We start from the raw sequence: 20,729 nt of genomic DNA, 5'->3' as shown, positions 1-20,729 counted from the left end.
ACCTTCAAGGACAGACTCCTGTGTTAATATGCCTTTAAAATGTTTTACTTTATTTCCAACTAAAACTTTATGGTTCACATTGAGACTGCCCAGAGGCATTTCTGTCCATCGTTTTAATTTTATTAAAAATCTTTTACACATGTGCTCCATGACCCTGAGCTAAACACACCCCAAAATGTGTCTACTTTTAAAATTATGACCTTAAACCGAGCAAACTCAGGAACAGCCCTTAACTGAGCAGACACCAGAAAGGCTGGGCCCTGAAGGAGTATGCATAGGTTCCCTCAAGGAAATCCCCATGCTTTCTTTGTTCTGGGAGAGAACTGCTCTGGCAATGACTCCAGCGCCCTCATCTGCTGCAGGTAACCCCTTCCTCTTTCATGCCCTGGCTGTGCTTATGTCACTAAGACACAAACCTGTGGCATTAGGCCACAAATATGCACAGGATACAGGCAGGGACTGGTGACTACTGTTTCCCCCAGCACAGTGCTGGTCTTCTGAGCGTTTCAATAGGCAATGGGTAGTTAAGACTTGGCTACCTGCACTGAAGTCTGGGTCCAGTTAGTGAGGGGTACAGCTAGGGCTGGAACCTGGGTCTCTGGGGTCCTACAGCCACTTCTCCCTCTGGCCTTCTGACCCTCAGGAATGGAAGACCACATGTCTGGCCTCGGCATCTGGGTGTGTGGGGTTCCCTCCAGCTTGGAGACATCATGAGTCCTGTGGGTGCAGTACTTACCAGAGCTTGCTCTATGAGGAGACAGAACAGGATGGCATTGCCCACCTCCCTCAAGCTCTGGAACACATCTGTTTTGAGCTCTGCATACTCAATGATGTCCTTCAGTTGGTGATGGAAGAACTCCAGGATCCCTGAGAGATGGAGGATGATTATCAGTGTGACATTGACACTGTTTAGCCAGGTTTATGGGACATGCCAAATAAGCCACAGCCCTAGACCATGCAACCTTCTATACGTAGGCCCAAGGGTGGGATTCCATGCAAAGATCAATACTAGACAAAACCTCAGGAGGCTGGCTGGGGCAAAACAAAACACCCCATAAGCCCAAATGGAGCAGCCATGGCCCCATCTATCCCTCCATAAAGGGACCTGAATTCCTGATAGGAATTACTATTTCTAGGTGTTATATTCTGAGTTAGGATTCTATCTACATTTTTCATTTATTACTCATAACAATATAAAGTAGTCACTATTGGTTCTGTTTTCAGATGAGGTTCAGAGGCAGTGACACATCTACACAGCTTTTGTAAGGAAGCAGCTGGGCTGGGCTACCACAGCTCTCAGTCCATCCTTTCCTGTTCTCCATCATACTGACCCAGAAAATTTTATCTTAGCTTTTCGAAACAAAAAATATGGGGTACCAATTTTACAGCTTCCATCTTTCCCCATACTTAGTGGGGAGAAAAAAAATCTATTTCCTGCCTCAGTTTATCTATGTCACTTGGCACTCCACCTTGGGTACCAGCCTCCCAATGGGCACACGTGAAAGTCTCCTAGAGGGGCTGAAGACCTTATATGTAAACCTTCTATTCGATGTTTAAACACTGCATCCTCCAGTTGGCCCACAGGGTGACCTCATGGGCATTATTTACCTCCCCTGATCGAGGATGACTCTATTGCTCAGAGGGATTAAGACAGGTTCAAGGATATCTAGTCAGCAGCAGGCAAAGCTGGACATGTCTGCTTACAGGCAGGTTAGAGACTGAAACCACGTGAGGCAAATGGCCAGAGCCCTGCCTCTCCTTGGCAGGACTGCATTCTTCTCTTGTCACCCACCTGGAGAGCCATATTCATGTCGAGGCAAACGGCAGATTTTGGGCATCACTTCTATCAGTGTCTTCACATACTGCAGAATGGTGCCTTGGAGCTGCAAGACAAGAGTGCAGATGAGTGAGCTAGCCCATTACTGCTCCACATAAGCATCTCTGGGTCGAAAGCTGGGCCACAGTGCAGCACTGCCCTTGGGCTTATAGACTTTAAGGAGGATACATTTCTAGGTGTGGGGTTTTTCCAGGGTTGGGAATGCTTATGAGATGGAGACTAAATGAAATGTAGGCAGGGAACTGTGGAGATTAAGGCACATTATCTAATTTAAGCATGGAAAAGTCACAGCACATTCCTCCTTCCTGAGTCCAAGGCAGACATCTTTAATCAATTACCACATTTTCCTGTTTTAGACTTGGCATGGGAGTCCTTAATGACTTGTAGCTTTTCATAACATAGCTGCTTCGAAAGACCAAGACTTGGCACAGGAGTCCTACTTCTTCCTACCTGGCTGGGTATAAATTATTTTTAGGCACTCAGATATCCAGGTGAGTTGTGTTTAAATGCCATGGCCTTGTCAACAGCCTTGCAGGGAATTAAATAAGGATTCAGATGTCCATACTTGGGGCAGACACAAAATGGTGGTAAAGGGATACAGAATTCCCTTATAGCCACTACAATATTGGTAATGGTGATCAGCAAGGAATCCCAAGGGGGCCATGTGTGGCGACTGATTAGAGATGTCTGCTATGGTCATGGGAATGAAAAAATGGCAGCATGTGGAAGAGATGGCTTAGTAGTTAAGAGCACTGGCTGCTCTTATAGAGGACCTGGGTTCGATTCCCAGAACCCTCATGGTAGCTCCTAACCATCTGTAACTCTAGTTCTAAATTGTCCTAGTTATCTTTCTATTGCAGGGATAAACACCATGATCAGAGAAACTTGGGGAGGAAAGGGTGTGTTTAGCTTACAGGACAGTCCTTCATCAAGCGAAGCCAGGGCAGGAGCTCAAGCAGGAACCTGGAGGCAGAAACTGAACCAGAGACTGTGGAGGAATGCAGCTTGCTGGCTTGCTTCTCTGGCCTGTGCTCAGCCTGCTTTCTTATACAACCCAGGACCACCCGCCCAGGGGTGGCACCGTCTATAATGGCTGGGCCCTCCCATATCACTCAACAATCAAGAAAATGTTTCACAGACATGCCCACAAGGCCAATCCAATAGAAGCAATTCCCCAATTGAGGGCCCCTCTTCCCAGGTGTGTCAATTTGACAACTACGCTATCCAGCACACAGGTAGGTTATTTGATACCCTCTTCTGGTCTCTGGGGCACCAGAGACTCATATGGTACCCATACATTCATGCAAGCAAACAGACACATAAAATAAAAATAAATAAACCTTAAACAAAATGGCAGCATGTGTTGAGGATTTTCCATGCTATTTTTTTAAATGGGGTCTTATGAATTCCAGGCTGGCCTCAACCTCACTACACTGCCAAAGGATGACTGTGAACTTCTGATTTTCCTGCCTCTACTTCCCAAGTGCTGGGATTACAGGCAAACACCATCATGCCCAGTTTTATGGGGTGCTGGGGATCGAAATGAGGGTCTTGTACACGTTAGGCAAGGACTGTACCAACTAAGCTGCAACCCCTAGTCTGCCACGATAAATTAGTTAATGTGCACAGCTGGGCAGAATGAATAGCTATTAGACCTAGTGGTCAGAATCAGGATTGTTCAGTTCTGTCATCAAAAGCAAGGACTGTTTCAAAACCAAGAAACAGGAGGTAAAAGGAAAGATCAAGAGCTACATGGAGGCTCAGCAGAAGATTGAAAGAACCTCCGAGAGCAGGACCATGGACTCCCAGGGTGAGGTCAAGAGGCAGAGCTGGAGCACCAGGGATTTGTTCTTCAGCCCAGATAGAGAGCAAGCCAATCCTGTGCACATCTACCCTCCCTGGGCATGTCCTCAGCTGCACCCAAGCCTCTCCTTACCAAGCTCTTGACGATTTTCAGCAGCTCCTCCATGACCACAGCAATGCCCTGGTAACCCAGCAGTCTGCAGATGGTCTTAAAGTGAGGGGGTCCCACGAAGTTCCTGTAGGAGCTGTAGATGTGGCTATAGGCAATGTTGAGAGGCTGCAAAACAGAGGTTGCAGGAAAGTGAGAGACTGAGCCTTGAGTGGATGGTGACCTGGCAAGTATTTTACTGCTAGAAGGGAGGGGAACCTGCTGCCATTGGGGCTTGCTTACATGAGCAAGTCTGCGAGACATTGATCCCTGGGGGTAGATGTGGCCAGTGGCCAGTGATGGAGCAAAAGCCACTAGGCTGGAACAGCTGTTCCCCATCAGAAGAGGGGAAAGCGCTTCCAGGTTATATCACAGATATGAGGACCCCGCCACCCACAACTGTCCACCACTAAAAGAGATTCTCCACATTGAGCCATGGTCCGGGATAAAATTATTTTCTTTCTCTCCAGGTGCTTTTGTGTCCAGAAATTGGATGCATCTATGTGAAGGGTGAGCAGCTGTTCACACTTCCTTCCGCTTCATTGTCTCCATATTTGACAGGAGGAGATCTGAGAATGGACAGGCTTGGGAGTCAGGAGATGACTTCTGAGAACCTAAGAAAACCACTAGGCTTTCAGCTTTCCTAGCCTATGAAAGGATGGGTCTTGGATTAAATTAGTAGTTTCATAGCTTTCAGAGCAACACTTCACAGAAAAGATGTCACAGATGTTGGTGTACAGAATACATAAAGTAGAGCTGCTCTGTTGGGTACCAAGGGGTTCCCAGAGCTCTGGCCACTGTCTGGGCCACCATCATCCTGTGGATGCCCTAACTAAATCAGAGAGCTTAAGATACATTTCTGAGCTGGGCCTGGTGATACACACCCGTAATCCCAGCACTTAGGAGGACTGTGAACTCAAGATTAGCAGGAGCTACTTAGTGAGATTTTATTTCAAAAAAACAAGGACTGGGGATGTTGAATGCTTGTCTAGCATAGCAAGGCTCTGGGTTCCATGCCCAGCACTGGTGGTGGTGGTGATGAGTAGATGCCTTTCTTCCTGAGAATGCATGACCCTAGATGGGTCTCACTTGGTTGTTGGGGTTGTAAATTTACTGTTGTTTCTAATGCTGTTTTTGAAATGCAAGTAGGCCACAGCCACTCATGCCATGCTTTGTGGGGCCCTCCATGTGTATTTTCATCTGTCTGCACAACAAAGGGATGTGATTTTTAACTTAGCCCCATTTCACAGATGAGGCAATTAAGGTTCTGGGTAGTCAGCAGCTTGCTCAAGGCCACACAGTTCATGGGTAACTAAGCTCTGACCTGAACCCGATACAGCAGATTCTAATGTCTGTGCTCTTACCTCTACCTCTACTTTAAGAGCTGAATTGAATGATGTTCAATTTCCTAGTTAATGTTTCATCCTGAAACTTGGTTCTGAGTACCCGTCGCCTACCTGGAATCATTAAAACCCTATGCAGGAGTATGCTAACATGAGAAGATCACATCTGATATTCTATCAGCTGAAATTCTCTATTAGATGCTTAAATCGAAACTACATGAATTAAACAGAAACTTTCATGCTTTTGGAGACTTGCATGACTCTCTACTCCAAGTCGTTGGGGAATATTTAAGTAGGATCAGCTAAGTTCTGAGTTAAGGATGCTTTGTTGTACATGACTGATCCTAACCTGCACGAAACAAGCAGCACAGTTCTAGTGTTCTTTCACGGTAAGGATACAGGAAGAACAATGAGCATTTTGCCAGCGAGGAGGATATATAGGAAGGGTGTGCGATGAACTGGAACGTCTGCCCACTTACCAGCTGAGTGTGTTTCATGAGCTCAGGCCTGTACATTGGAAGGCATGAAACATGAGAAAGAGCAGTGTTCTGCACCCAGCAGGGAGGAGCTGTCACCGAAACTGTCTGAACTTAGAGGAGGGGCATAGATTATGTCATTTCTGAATGTATGGAGTGGTTTATAAAGGGAGGGAAATATAGCCAGTTTCTGATTATGATGCCCATGTTCAGTTCCTCAAAGTATCAAAGTGTGAGTCGTTGAGTGTGACAGAGTGAACCCTGGAGCCAGGCCACGTCATTTATTTTTCGTGGATGTATAGACCCATCCTATTTTAGCACTTCTGTAAGAGGCCACCCCACCAAACAGAAATGAGACGAGGGAAAGGGCTGCAGGACACATACAAAATGCTAGGAGGTATGACGTAGTTTGGGGCCCATCATCAAAGCCCCATTTGGATTTTCCTGTCTCCTTCTTCAGAGGTGAGGAGTCCAATGTCCAAACAAACTGGGGAGTGGGGGAGGGTGTTGGCCAGGTTTGACTGGGAAGGGGCATAGGAGAACTTGCTAGGGAGATGGAGAAGCTCCACATCTTGACTGGGTTGTTTGTCAAAACTCATGCAACTATGATCTGTTCATAGACCTGCTGTTTGTGTCCTCAAATTTTCGGACTCAAATCCTAACCCTCAATGGGATGTCATGAAGAGGTGGGGTCTTTGGGAAGGTGGAGTCCTTGTGAATGGGATTTAGTGTTTCCATAAGACCAGACAGATGAGCTTCCTCCCTCTCTCTGCCATCTGAGGATCTAGCAGGATGCCCATCTGTGAACCAGACCCAGATCTGCCAGCACCTTATTCTATGATCTTGAACTTGGTCTTTTCAACTTCAAGAGCTGTAAGCAATACATATTTATTATTTAAGTCACCTAGTCTATGGTGTTCTTGTTTGGTGGCCCAAACAAAGTCAAGTGTATTTTACTATATACATACATATGTATGTATATATATATATAATTATAATTATACCCTAATATGAAAGCAAAATAAAAACCCCACTTGTTTATGTTATAGCCTAATTTACTTTCTAGTATTTATTTTAAAACATCGAAGAGCAGAACCATGCTTTGAGTTTTCTCCTGCAGAGGCCTGCACCTGAGCCTACATAGCACTAGAAGACAAAGCTTAGGCGCGCTGTGGCCATGGGGACATTTGACAGAGTTCTTGAATGGCCCCAACAGCCTCATAGTTCCCACTCATAACAGGGACTGTGGGCCTTTCTGGTGAACCCAGGAAAGCATATATATCCTCCTCAGTCTCCTTTAATGATTCCATGAAAGGAATTTCTGCTCTGCACAGCAGGGAGCTTTCAAATGGATAGTGGTAGTGGCAATCAGCTTATTGTTTTTCTGTCTGATTCTCTATTATGTACTTGAGTCTACATTATGGGTGCTAGGGTGGGTACAGCCATAGCTGGGCTCAAATCCCAGGGTCCTATTTTTTGTTATTATTGTTATTTTTTTGAGCTGGACTCTTGTTATGTAGCTCTGATTGGTCTGGTACTCACTATGTAGCCCAGGTTGGCCTTGAAATCATAGCACTTCTCCTTCAGGGTCCTAGGTTACTAGTTGGATGTACTTGGAGAAATGACTTAAAATCCTTGGTTTCTCCTAGGAAGATGGCATTACCAAGCCCACTGGGGCTGCTGGACGCTTGACTGACACATAAAGCAGAAGCCTGGTGCTCAGCTACTAAAGCTCTCATGGAAATAACACTACCCTTATTTTATCCGACAAACACTAAGAAGGTACAGTCTACTGTTCTTTTCTCCTTTAGCTCTGGCTACAGTGATGAGTCTCTCAATGTGGACAGATTCGTATAAAGTGTAATTTTATAGAACACAGTATACAACCCACAAGTGGATGTGACAGAAATCAGAGCCAGGACCAGCTGCATCCCCAATGCAGATATTGCTCAGTGTCTAAAACATTAGAAAAGAACTATCCAGGAAACCTGGGCTGGGCAGCCCCCTCACCCCATGGTGGAGGCTGGAACAGAGGAACCCTATTACTCCCTTCCAAAGCGCAGTCACCACTGTTCTCTCCTGGGAGTCTACCATCCTTAGCAATCTCCCAAGCCTTCCTTCTTCCCCAAGGAGCTCCCAGTGCCCAGCCCCTCCTAGCAGCACATAAAACACATTTTCAGGTATGTGGAGACCGTCCAGCAGGCCTTCCCAGGTCTAGGCAGAGGGGAAAGGTTTTGGGATTATATTACCATACAAGGTAAAAAACGCCTCCCACACTTGGTGCACTTAGGAGGCCACGGGCGTCAATCCTGTGTCAGTCTTGGATTCTTGTAGAGAGGCTAAGTTCTGGCATCAGTAAACAGTCCAAGTTTATTTCACAGAGGAAGAACCACCATGAAATATGCAGAACTCAAATCTTCCTCCTAAGTGAACAAGTTCCCCCATCCCATTCCCTCAAGTCCACCACACACATGCAACAGGAAATGCACACGCATGCAGAGAACATGCACACGCACCCCCGGAGGGCACCCTCTGACCTGCTGGCCCAGTAGGAGGCTGGGCCCTATTGAGAAAATATGGGAATAGGGGAGCCTGGGCATTTTCTGAGGTTCCGTAAAGAAAAACAGGAATGCAACATAACTTGAGACATTGGATGCTCATCTCTCACACCATACCAGCTCTACCCACTGACTTGGTTGACAACTATGGCCCAATGGAAAACTAAGTCTATGTCCTGCTTGGGATGGCTCACCTAAAATCATATTTGTTTAAGACAACGTGACACAAAGCAGATAATCAAGAAATAAACCATCCTGATTTAGGAATGATTATTGGGCATCCCAGATTACAGTTCCTGAAAAAAAAAGTATTTATTTTTAAATGTTATCATTGTTGTATGTCTATGATATGTAAGTGTGTGCCACAGTGTGTGTGTGTGTGTGTGTGTGTGTGTGTGTGTGTGTTTGTAGGTCACAGGACAACTTTTGGGAATCAGTTTCAAACCCAGGTCATCAGGTTTGCCCAGCAAGAACTTTCACTCACTAAGCCATCTCCTGGGCCTGCAAATCACATTTTAAGGAGAGAAAAAGTTATGATGAATTTGATCTGGTGGGCACTGTAGTTTGACCTATAGTTGGATATTTTTAAAAATTGTGGTAAAAACACATCTGATGTAACATTTACCATTGATCCAGGCACAGTGGCTCATACCTGTGATACTAGCACTTGGGAAGTGGGGGCAAAAAGTGTCAGGAGTTTAAAGCTAGCCTTGGCTACACAGTGAGTTCAAGGCCAGCCCAGGCTCTAATGAGACCTTGTTTCCAAAAAACCCCAAACCAAACCAAACCAAATTAAACCTACCACTTACTGTTGTCACTATTTTAAAGGATGGTAGATGAGAACTTCTCTCACCAGATGGTAAGCACAGCCAGCCACTCTAAACAACAAATTCTACTTATCTGACTAACTAAATTTGTAAGTAATTTGCATCTCTGCTCTTCAGACTCACAATTACTGTTTTCAGAGATTCAAAAAGAAATTAAAACCAGTCCTAATTTCCTGTTTTTGTTACAATTTCTCTAATGGATGCCATCACCCCACAAACACAAACACGGGCCTCTGATTTAGTTTGCAAAGCTGGAGCTTGGTTCTCTAAAATCACTGCAGGTCAGCATAGACAGGACACAAGAATAACACACCACCATCCTTGATGGAAAGGTGGTCCACAGGGTGGATCCATCCAGTTACAGGTTCAAAGCCACTGCTAGTAAAAAGTGCTGACATGTCTGCCTGTCCCTTTTTGGTATTTCAGGAGCTGTGGGGCTGGGTGTCTGAGAGTCTCAGCTCACAGGGTGACAGAACCAAGTGGGGGTTGCTGGCAAGGTCTAAGAAAAGGATGTGCCTTCCTTCTTTGGGCCATGAGTTAAATGCTTCAGAGAAGTCAGAAGGGAGAGTAGGAAGTGAGCCTTCCTGCTCTAGCTGTCATGTCCCCTCTATAAGACTCAGATGCTAATTCCTGGAGGAATCCAGTGCCATCCATACCAGCCTAACCCTAACTCCTTTCTTCATAATCAGCACCATTTGCTGACACACGAGGCTGTACTGCTTCTCAGCTCCTACATGTTTCCCTGTTGGTTTTCTGTGGCCACCATAATGAACTGCCACAGACCCAGTGCCTTGAAACAACAGAAATTCATTCTTTCATACTTCTGGAAGCCATAAATCTAAAATCAGAACCACTGGGTCCACACACTCCTCCCACATCACTCCTAGCTCCCAGTCTTTCTGCCCAGTCTCCACATCATCAGCTCCTTTTAGATTATTCTCTCTTATAAGGACCCTGTGATGGCATTCAAGGTTCATCATGACAATCCAGGTTCCTCTGCCCATTTCAAGATCCTTTACTTAGTCACACCTTGTTCTAAAATGTTACACTTACAAGCTCTGGGATAAGGACCAGCTATCTGTGGGGACCACGATTAGCTACTGCAGCAGGTGAGGCCAATATCTCCATTTAGAGCAGGCCCAAGAGGAAACACAGTGACCTGTCTGAGGTGAAACACAAGATGCCAAGTACTAAGGAGCTGCCAGGAGAACAAAAGCCTTGACTGCAGTGGGTACCATGCTGTGAGCCTGGGAACATGAGGGAGGGGTGGTGGCGGTACACTTGTGGGACTGCTTGGTAGTGTTTCACCTGGGCTGGCGGAGATGCCCTGATCAATCAAGATGAGAGTGCTGCCACACAGGCAGATGCTCTGTGAAGATGCACCCAGCTCTGTGGCAAGGCACTGGGTCCCGGATCCTCTGGATCATGACATCATGGGAATGTGTTGCAAGAGTCGCATGAAGCTCCCTCTCTGCAGTCAGTTCACAGTTGAGATGGAGCATTATTTAGCTAGTAGTGAGCATGCAAAAGGTTACAACAGTTTCTAAAGGCCAAAATTATGGGAAAGGATTAAAAGAATGGATAAAGGTACGATCATGATATTGTGTAATGAGAGAAGGTAGTTTTTGAAGTATTGGCTCATATATTATTTTTGATGAAACCCTCCCCACTGTGATGAGAGCTCTGAGGCAGGTGTGCTAGGGCTCCAGAGCACAAGATGTTCAGAAGAAGATGTTCTTCTGAATGTGTCTCCCCAGGAGCCCATGTTTCTGCAGCTTCTCTTGGTTACCTGCAGCAGCTGGATGGTCTCTACAGGGTCTCCTAGCTCTTTGCTTGCTCCTACTATTCTGGAAATCATCACACTGCACAGGCCTGTCTTTACCTCTTACGAGATGATAATGCTGAGGTAGAGGGTGTTATTCACCATGGACATGAAGGGGGTTGGGCAGAGGGAGGCGGGCAGCTCAGCTGAGCCTAAGAGGGGTCAGCCAGGATCCCAGGCTCGGAGACTACCTGGCTTGGGTGTAAAGCACTGCTGTTCTGCATCTGGCTTTGTGAGAGTCCAGTCAGACTGAGTTTCAGTCTCTGATGTACATGGTGTGATGAGAAGGCCCAACTGAGAACAGTTGCAATCAACAGGATGAAACATGGAACATGTACCACATGCTCCCAGTGGTTGTATCTGAGTTGTGTGATAACTTGAACTTTTCTGTATTCCTTAATGTATGTACAATGAGGTCACATACTTAAAAACAAACAAACAAAAGCTCCATAAAAACCCAATAATGCTGATTTAAGGGGGAAAAGCAAGAAAGTGCAACTGAGGGTACGACCTTAGGATAAAGCTGCAGGAACAGTGAGCCACAGATGTCTTCCTAATAGCAAGAGCTACCGTTCCCAAGCCTGGCCCCTCATAGACATGACCGGGTTCCTCTCACCATAAGACCACAAAGCAGGCATTGCTGAAGTTTGAATTTTATAGTTGAGTAAATCAAGGCACACATCAAGTGAGGGCATTTGTCTAAGGCCACACATCCAGGGTTTGCCTCTGGACTGGACAGTCCAGGGCTTGCTGACTGAGCACCTTACTTTTCCTTCCTGCCCATCCATCTCTGGAATGGAGGCATGCCATCCCTTTACTGCCACCTTAGGAGGTTGCAGGGACCCCAATCAAGGCTGAATGCTTCTGGGAGGATCTACATGCCAACTGGGAAATACCTGGCCTGGCAGCTGAAGAAACTACAACGCGTGCATATACCGTGGAAGGTTGACCCTGAGGGTAGAGAGAGAATGAGATCATTTTTGATGACCTTGATTTTTTGATCCTCCTGCCTCTACTTACTGAGTGCTGGGATACTAGCTATGAGCCACCACACCTGGTTTATTGAGTGTTGGGGACTAAACCTAGGTCTTCATGCATGCTAGGAAGAAGACTATCAATGGCGCTACGTCCTTAGTTCTGTCTCTTGGACTGTGAATCAAGACGGCTGCTGGGCCCCACATTCTCTGTGCATCTTAATTTCTCAAATGGAAAGTAGGTGGGTAAAGACGTCCTCTAGGAACAATAAAAATAGATTGCTATTCTGTGGGGAAAAAAAAAAAAAGATGGAGTTTTGTCTTGTCCTTTCCTAGGCCCTCTAACTCTGGTATTTTTATCCTCCTCAAAATAACCATTTAAAGGGTACCTGCAAGCCACAGTGTTGGCCTTTCTCAGGAGAGGTTGGCTTTGTGCTCTGCAGGTGTCACCATTAGCATTTGGGAAGAGATAGCTGTGTGTGCTCAGGCAGATTTAAGGTAGGCCCCTGGGAAGACTGAATGCACGAGAAGGCCCACAAGTACCTCTCAGATCAAGAGCATCATGCACCCTGAGACTCTATACCTCCAGGGCCCCTTCGCTGGGCGGGTGGTGACTCACCAGGTGGCTCCTCCTGGCTTTTTGATGGTCACTGATGTGGCCCATCAGGAGAGCTTCATGGCTTCACTTGGACACTTTGTCCAAGTACCAAAAAGAAGCTGACTTAAAAAATATATATATTTTATCCTTAATTGACATGTAGTTATGGTGCATATTTACGGGATGCAGTGGGACCTTCAATGCATACAGACTGTGGTAATGACTGGCCTATGCAGCACTGCACTCATTTGTCATTTCTTTGTGTTGGAGACATTCAAAATCCTCTGTACTTACTTTGAAATTATTAGTTGCTGTCACTCATAGCTATCTTATCATACCATAGAACATTAAAGTTATTTATTATAGTCAGCTGTGCCTTTTGAACACTTTTCTTCCATTTCCACCCTCTTCAGGCTCTTGTGATAACTATTTTATTTTCATTTAGAGTGTGTGTGTGTGTGTGTGTGTGTGTGTGTGTGTATCTTTCAAAGGCACATGACAGGCACAAAAAGAAAAAGATAAAAGAAGAAAAAAAGACTTGAAAATCCAAATCTAGGACAGGGGTGATGGCTCAGTGAGTGACGTGTTTGCTGCACCAGGCTGAGGACCGGGGTTCAGATCCCCAGCACTCATGTCAACGCTGGGCAAGCATGGTGCCTCCCTTTGATCTTAGCGATGGAAGACAGAGACGGGAATCCCAGAGCAGGCTGGCTGGCTAGAATAGCCAAAGTGGCAAGCTGTGGTTTCAAGCAAGAAACTCTGCCTCAATATATAAGGTGCATAATGACTGAGAAAGGCATCTGATGACAACTTTTGGTCTTCACATGCACACACATGTTCACATACACCTGTACACATACACACACACACACCAGAGCCATGTGTATCCTCTGTTTTAGACATGTTCCGTGGGCTCCTCCACAGAATGGTGGTGCTGCATTCTTGTAATTTTGAGGGGAACAGGAAGGGACAGAATCTCAGGCAGATACCCATTTGGGATAAATAGAAAAAGGCAGAAGGTCAGGAGTCCTGAAAGAAAAGGCACATTGGGTACCATCTGCCCCAAGAATACTAAATGGTTTCCATTTCTCACATCAACTCCAGGTCCAACTGATAAGCAGCTGCTCAGATGCTTGTGCGGACAGCACTGAGGCTGACTGTGAGCCCGAGGCTGACTGTGCGCCTGACTAGGAGCACTGTTCTAGATTCCTCAGATGCTAGAACAAATTATCATAATCACGGTGGCTCAAAATGACAGACTGTATTCTCTCACGGTTCTGGAGATCAGAAGCCTGACAGCAACGTGCTACAAGCCCATGCTCCCTCCACGGCTCCAGGGGAGGCCCTTGCCTTTCCTCGCTCCTGCTGCTCTATGGCTTATGGCTCATCGTTCCCATCCCTGTCTCTGTCTCCACATGGCCTCCACCCTTATGTGTCTCTCTGTGTGCAGACCCTCCTCTTCTTTCTCTCATAAAGACTTCAGTCAATGGCTTTAAATCCAGGATGATTTTGTTGAGATCTTTAATTACCATCTGTAAAGACTCTGGTTCTAAATAACATACATTCTGAGGTTCTGGGTGGATATGTATGTGGGGGAAGCTACTGTTCAACCTGGTACAAGGACTATAATGTTGGTCAATCATGACAAGGGCTCAGGTCTGTTTCCCCTGTTGTCCCAAGCTGGCTCATAGGTTTATAGATGATAGAACTGGGATTTAGACAATAAAAGGATCTTAACTAGAGCCCAATCTTTACCTAGGGGTCAAATAACGAGGAGTACCAGAAATGAAAAAAGAAGGAAGAAGAGAAGGTGGAGCAGGGGGTAGGATAGAGCGGGAGAGGATGGGGGATGAATTTACAGGACATATTTGGATTTAAAACCACTGCCCTCAGATCTAGATGGGGTTAACAAAAAGTTCACTAGTCAGGTCAGGTAGATGGCTCAGTCAACAAGGCCTTTGCCTCACAAGTGTGAGGACCTGAATTCAATTCCCAGAACCCATGTAAAAAAGACAGGCATGGTGGTGTGCACTTGTAATCCCAGTGCTGACAAAGCTTGCTGGGAAGTTAGCCTAGTGTACTTGGTGACGTTCCAGCCAATGAGAGACCATGTATCAAACAAAAAGTAGAAGGCACTGAAGGAATGACACCCAAGGTTATCCTCTGACCTCCACATGCATGGATACAATGTGTACACATGCATCCACACATACAGGTGGTGCCTAGAGACACACACACACACACACACACACACACACACACACACAGAGAGAGAGAGAGAGAGAGAGAGAGAGAATGATCATAAACTAACTACAAAGAAAATACTTGATCACTGAAAGAATTGTACCATCCTAGGGATCAATGAGCAGGATATTGCCCTTTTGTGGCCGAAGAAACCAAAGATCCTCTCTGTGCAAAAGCCTTCCCAGACCGGTCCCTGAAAGCATCATGCGTAGATGCCTGCTGGTTGCCATGGTGAATGATGCTGATCTGAAGAAATGAATAATGTGAACGTTGGGGGCGACAGTGGGATTACTCAGTGGCGAGAGAGATATCAAGGAGAGCCCAGTGCGGAGGAGGGAGAAGCACCTTTCTCTCATCGTTGGTCCACTCTGTCTTGGAGGGGAGAGGTCTGACTAGATTCACTGCAGGCATCAGGTAAGAGACGTGGATGGCTTGTCTTGGAAATGGCTTTTCCTTTCACACTTTGCTTGCCAGAAGGGCCAGGAAGTCAGAATTGGATAGTTAAAAATAGGGACAATTTAGAAACAGAAGAGAGGAAGAAAAATAAATATGGGGAGGGGGTGGATTTGCCCCTTGAAGCTGAAGATATTGACATCCAGAGAGGAAGCTCTTAAAAAATGTCTACTTCAGGGAACTCAGGCTGTAAAAACAGCCAGCGGTAGAGAGGAGGCAAACAGAAAAGGCAAGTGTGTGTGTGAACAGGAGTCCCAATTCCCCAAGTGGGAGGGTTTTACAGAGCTCGGTGCCCATGGGTTACAGGGAGTGAATTCCTCTCCTTTCACAGGGGTCAGAAATGTGTCTGCTGCATGTGTGGGTCCCTGGGGTGGTGAGGGTGAACATGTGTGAGGAGACCAGGATGTGCACAAACCTGTCTCCTTTCCAGCTACCTTCCATGAAGGGTTTGCTCACATCTGTCTCATCCTTTTCATTTCCGATTTAATGGGAAGAAATTCCCAGCCAAATGGAAAGGAACTAGCCTCCGTCCCAAGCATGTCCCTGCCATCTTTAAAGAAGAAGATCGGGCACTGAGAAAGTACTTAATGCTGTCCATCTTTCTACAGTCCTCTTCCCCTAGCAACATACGCACAAAAATGAAAGAGAGAGAGAGAGAGAGAGAGAGAGAGAGAGAGATCAGTTTGGTTTAATATTCACTTTGGGTTCAAGTCTGATGGATGGCTTTTTTACTAGGCCATTTCAATTTGAAATGAAATCTGTGTTTCCTGCCAGAAAGCAGGGGTTGGGGGATGTTTATGCCGCACACATGGGTTAGCTAGACTTGTTTCTAGATTTTTGATCAGAGGAAATTCAGAGGCAAATTCTTTCTCTCTCAGAATGAAGCCTTGAAGACGGCTCCCTCTTACCAGAGCAGAAAGGTTGGCACTCTGAACAAGGCTCATCTGACTTGTCTGGTCTTGTCTGGTCACACAGTAATCAGGGTTTATTGCCGGCACCTCATTTTGCAGTAACATACTGCCACTAAACACAGAGGCCTTGAGTTTGGACACACAAGGCTAAGCAGCTGAGACCTCTTTCTATCTACTAGCTAGGAGGTCAGGTTGCTCATCTATGAAATGGGAATTGAGTTCTGAGGGTGTGATGAAGGAAGGGAATCTATTAATTCACAAGAAGTCATCTAGTGCAGCCTGGACATAGGAAACACTCACTTGCCGTGGATGGTTACTGACATTAGGAAATGCATAAGTACCAGGAGTATCGGGTAGTGACAGTTATGCTTCTGAGCTGTCGACCTTGACCTATGAAACTAATTCCCTGGTACCTTGGGCTTTGACAAAACAAGACATGAGTAGAAGTTCCAGGGTGGACTCAGTGCTGGAATGACAGAGTCTCTACTGGCCCTGGGCACCTTGGCTGAACGTCTGAAAGAACCCACTGGGCAGAATGCTCTAAATAACAGCTCACAGCATCCAGAGCACAGGCAGGAGGTCAGGAAGCGGCTGACTGAAAGTCACAGGTCTGAAGTGCCAGGATGGAGGGCTTCTGAGATTCTACCGATTTCCCTTCTCGTTGCCTCTTCTCTCCTTTTTCAAGAGCCAAGATCAATGCTGCATGAAAGGATTTCAGCCCGGATAGGGTATGGCTAGGATAGGGTGTGAATGGTCCATTTTAGTCATGCCTGAGGGCGTCAAGCTTTGTGATGAGACAGTCCCCCTTCCCACTTACTTATTTTTTTGTTGACTTAAGAAGCTTAACCTCTGGGCTGCTATTTCTTTGTCTGTAAAACTAGATCAATGTTTGTGGGCATCTTATAGGCTCAGTCTGTGGTAGCTAGGACTATGTTAAGTAAATACTGAAGGAGAGGGATGTCACTTTTCACTATCCTTTGGTTCCAGAACCGGGATGAACATCGAGGTCGGAAACGTGTCTTACACGGGAGCCATCATCTCCTGGTCATCCTCAGAGCCTTGCCTGGAGGACTACTACCATATTATGTACAGGCCCAACTGGAATAGCATCTTCTCTGGGTATCTGCGCTACAGCTTTCACCACGAGGAGAAGGTGCCTCGAAGCGTCAGCTCGGTGGTGTTGGAACACCTTGCCCCTTCCACGCTCTACTTTCTCTGCATCAGCTGCAAGAAGGCTGCCTTCCCATACAGGCACTACTGCACCATGTTCCACACCCTGGATAAGAGTCCACTGGCTGCAGGGGGCTCCCTGGTGGACCCCCAAATTTCCCTCTGGGTGCTGATGGCCATCCTGCTGGCTTGTTTCACAGCTGTCCTGGCCTTCATCTGCCTCCAGTTCTGGTGCATTCGCTGTCATGAACCTCGATGGTCTTACAGAGCTGGCCACATGGAGGAAGCCAATGGGCTGGTGAGATGGCCCGAGGATGCCCCAGCTCTTGGTCAGAGGGAGGAAGACCTGCAGGGGCTCCCCCTGGTGGAACTGCCTCGCAAGAACTCTGGAGCTGGAGCTGAACCTGAAGCCCAAGCCTTCCAGGATGCTCCAGATGTGGAAGTCTTGGCCAGAGAAGGTGGTGACCAACCAGCCATACTGCCTCACTACAAGGAATGAGTGGTGGGGAGGAGATGGCCTACTTCAAATAGCCTGATGCCTTTACACAGTAGGCCTTTTGTAGAAATGTGTCTATAGACTACTGCTTTCTCTCTCCTCAAATGTCAGTGTTGTGTGGATCAGAGGGGTTGGATGGATGCCTAATGACAATGTTCTTCATGACAATGTTCTTCATGTTGGAGCTGCCCCGGCCCCCAGGTATGCCAGGGACAAATAAGGCCCAGTTAAGAACTGAAGACATTATTTTAATATTAAATCAATCATGGGTATATTACAAAGTAAAGAGTAAAAGTTGTGTGACGTAAATCATTCCCAGTAGTTGAAGGAAATGCTGAGTCAAGCCATGCTTTCAGTCATTCTTCCAGAAAAACGTGAAAAGCCTTGTTTCAACTCTCAGACAATCAAATGGCACCCTAGACCCTGGGCTCATTTTTTTTTAAGCCATAGACTACTTTTGTCACAATTGACAACATTTTTTATTTAAGTTAACCCCCTTTAAAAACTCAGACTCATTTAAAAAAGACAACTTTGTATTATTCCAAAAACAAAAATCCATCACCTCTTTCTATAAACAGAAGGGAACAGATGTAAGAAAAAATACAACGAAAGCAAAATAACATTAAATTTGACAACTACTTTTGCTTTCCAATGACTCTGGCTTAAGGCCTGCTTCCTTGGACTTGACAGAGAGACAGACCAGCCAGTGTCGAAGAGACTCATATTGGCACCAAAATACATCTTCTTACTTCATATATCATTATGGTTTGAAAGATAATTGAAAAAGGAAGCATGGTTGCTTGTGTGTGAACCATGTCTGTGAGCCACCTCAAATGCTGTCTGCAATTCTCTCTCTCTCTCTCTCTCTCTCTCTCTCTCTCTCTCTCCCTCCCTCCCTCCCTCTTTCATTTTTTTTTTTGCGGGGGAGGCAGTCTCACTATATGGCCCTGGCTGTCCTGGAACTTGCCATGTTGACCAGGATGTCCTCAGCAATCCTCCTGCCTCTGCTTCTCCAGTGTTGGGATTATAGGTGTGCCCTACCACACTTGGCTTGCAAGCGTCTCTTGATTTGAGAAGACTGCCTTTAGCAAGTTGGTCCCTTGGGAGAAGAAACCCGATTCCCCAGCATCCTCCTAAAACCTCACAAGTGCCCCATTAGGTGCAAGTCTAGAACTCTTCTAGGTCCATCAACTTCCAAATCTAGAGCCTCTTGACCTCGCACCACTGTGTATGCCTGTCTCTGCTTACTTTCAAAAATTGAAATCAAAGGTGACTGTTTTTCTTTTATCAGAAAGAAAAGAATTGGCTTCTTTTTTGGTTGGTCACAGGCTTCATCCTCTTGGTGGCATTCTTTATTGCCCCCATATGAGCCCCTGTGATAAGAAACAAGTTTGCAAACAACACGGCATTGGTGGGACTTGGTGAAAACCGTTCCCCTACCACACATGTGGAGATGGAGGTTCGGGCAGGTGGAGATCATGTCTGCTTCACCTCTAATGTGCCCTCAGCAATGTACAATGTAGTCCATATCTGGGCTACAGGAGGTATATACAAAATGTCATTGAATTGCTAGAATTCAATTGCTAGAATAGAAAGATCAGAGATAGAACAGGCACTCTGTGAGGGAATTAGTTGGAGTCAGGATGTTCTCATGTGAGCAAAAGCCACAATGTTGTAGGAGGAGACCCTTTCCAGCCACCTTGACTTCCTTCAAGCTCTATGTGCAAATCCCTTATATTTACAGAGCACAAAATCCCAGAATCACTAGATGACACTGCGACAAATCAACTGAGAAATGAGACGAGCTCGAAAGCCACAAGAAGATGCGCACACCCACTTCCGCATCTACCCAAGCTCACTGTTCACCTCAGCCCCCAGCCAGCTCCCAGCCACCCAGCTCTGTCCACCCCATCCCTGCTAGCTGTGAACAAATAAAGATGGTTGTGCTTGCAGCTGTTTCTGCCTGGGTCTCATTGTGCCTCTTGAGCAACACACCTTCTGGCTCTCCTGATTCTGGGAACACTTTTCTATTTGCCTTTCTCACTAACCCTGACACAGGCAGAACAGGGAGGACTAATTACCTTGGATCCATAGAGGTAATAAGGCTGGACATTGGCGGGTTTATCTCGTTGTGGTTCTTGGGTAAAAGGGATGGCAGTTCGGACAAAACTAGAGAAAAGAGATGGGAAAGTAGTTAATTGGGTTCTAATGGTTCCCTTCCTGGGACAGAAGACAACAGAAGCTCCTCCTTGCTGACGAGGCAAAGGTTTACATTGGTACAACTGTACCACATCCTGGAAGGTTGCCTACAGAGGTACTAAACTAGTCAGATATCATCCCATTTGAGTACTGTCTTCATTCTATTAACTTGGAATCCAGTAGGCAAAAAAGTCAGGATGTGCTAGGTCTGAAAATGGTCTTCTCTGGGGCTCCATTGGTCACCTCCTGTTGGTTTCAAGATCTGAGTTCAGTAAACTCTTTCTGTAAAGGGAGGGACTAAGACTACTTCAGTTTTGCAAGCCAGATATTTCTGGCACAAGTGTTCAGCTCAGCCGCTCAGCATGAAAACATCGTAGACAGCAGCACCCGGATAAACATGGCTGGGTTCCAATAAAACTGGTTTAAATCATTTCCCATCATAAACAATGCTCTTCTCTGGTTTTTCTCACAACCATCCAAAGATGGCAACTCCAGGCTGGGCAGAAGGCTCGGCGGTTAGCACCCACTATTCAGGTGTGTGTGGGGGAGCTGGGATCCCCAGGATGGCAGGTGGTGGCTTGCTTATAATTCCTGCTTCAGAAGGTGGACTCAGGATCCCCTGAGGAGGCTGGCTAGGCAAACTAGCCATGTAGGTGAGCTCTGGGCTTCGCTGAGAGACACTGCCTCAATGAAAAAAGTAGGAGAGCAACAGCAATGGAGGGTGATCTTCAGTGTCAACCCCAGGCCTTACTTGGGCACACATGTGCATATACATCAGCACACACATGCACACATACATGCACATACACACACACCAAACACACACATATGAAAATGGGAAAAAAAGATGGCAACATCATTCTCAGCACA

The 20,729-nt window shown here is 46.2% G+C and overlaps 2 protein-coding genes across 2 annotated transcripts in view; one reads left to right on the top strand and one right to left on the bottom strand.

The window, feature by feature from the left end:
* The window catches only part of Cyfip2 (cytoplasmic FMR1 interacting protein 2), a gene marked incomplete in the record, with an annotated part of 135,344 nt that overhangs the window by 28,682 nt on the left and 85,933 nt on the right, over positions 1-20,729 (bottom strand). Inside the window, 4 exon segments of the mRNA XM_017801740.2 lie at positions 737-867; positions 1,793-1,883; positions 3,774-3,917; positions 19,742-19,829. Coding sequence (XP_017657229.1) covers positions 737-867; positions 1,793-1,883; positions 3,774-3,917; positions 19,742-19,829 — 454 coding nt within the window.
* Positions 14,862-17,963, top strand: Fndc9 (fibronectin type III domain containing 9). Its single transcript, XM_008847386.2, has 2 exons — positions 14,862-15,044; positions 16,982-17,963. The coding sequence occupies exon 2, from the start codon at positions 16,989-16,991 to the stop codon at positions 17,661-17,663; it is 675 nt and encodes a 224-aa protein (XP_008845608.1). The 5' UTR covers positions 14,862-15,044; positions 16,982-16,988; the 3' UTR covers positions 17,664-17,963.

The sequence above is a fragment of the Nannospalax galili genome, unplaced genomic scaffold (assembly GCF_000622305.1).
Source record: "Nannospalax galili isolate Female #2095 unplaced genomic scaffold, S.galili_v1.0 scaffold983, whole genome shotgun sequence".
In the NCBI taxonomy this organism is placed as follows: Eukaryota; Metazoa; Chordata; class Mammalia; order Rodentia; family Spalacidae; genus Nannospalax; species Nannospalax galili.
The sequence above is the reverse complement of the archived record's forward strand: the minus strand, read 5'-3'. Positions and strand labels throughout refer to the sequence as shown.

Bases quoted from the DNA above. Each gene is read 5' to 3' on its own strand.
- Fndc9 (XM_008847386.2), top strand. From the start codon at position 16,989: ATGAACATCGAGGTCGGAAACGTGTCTTACACGGGAGCCATCATCTCC.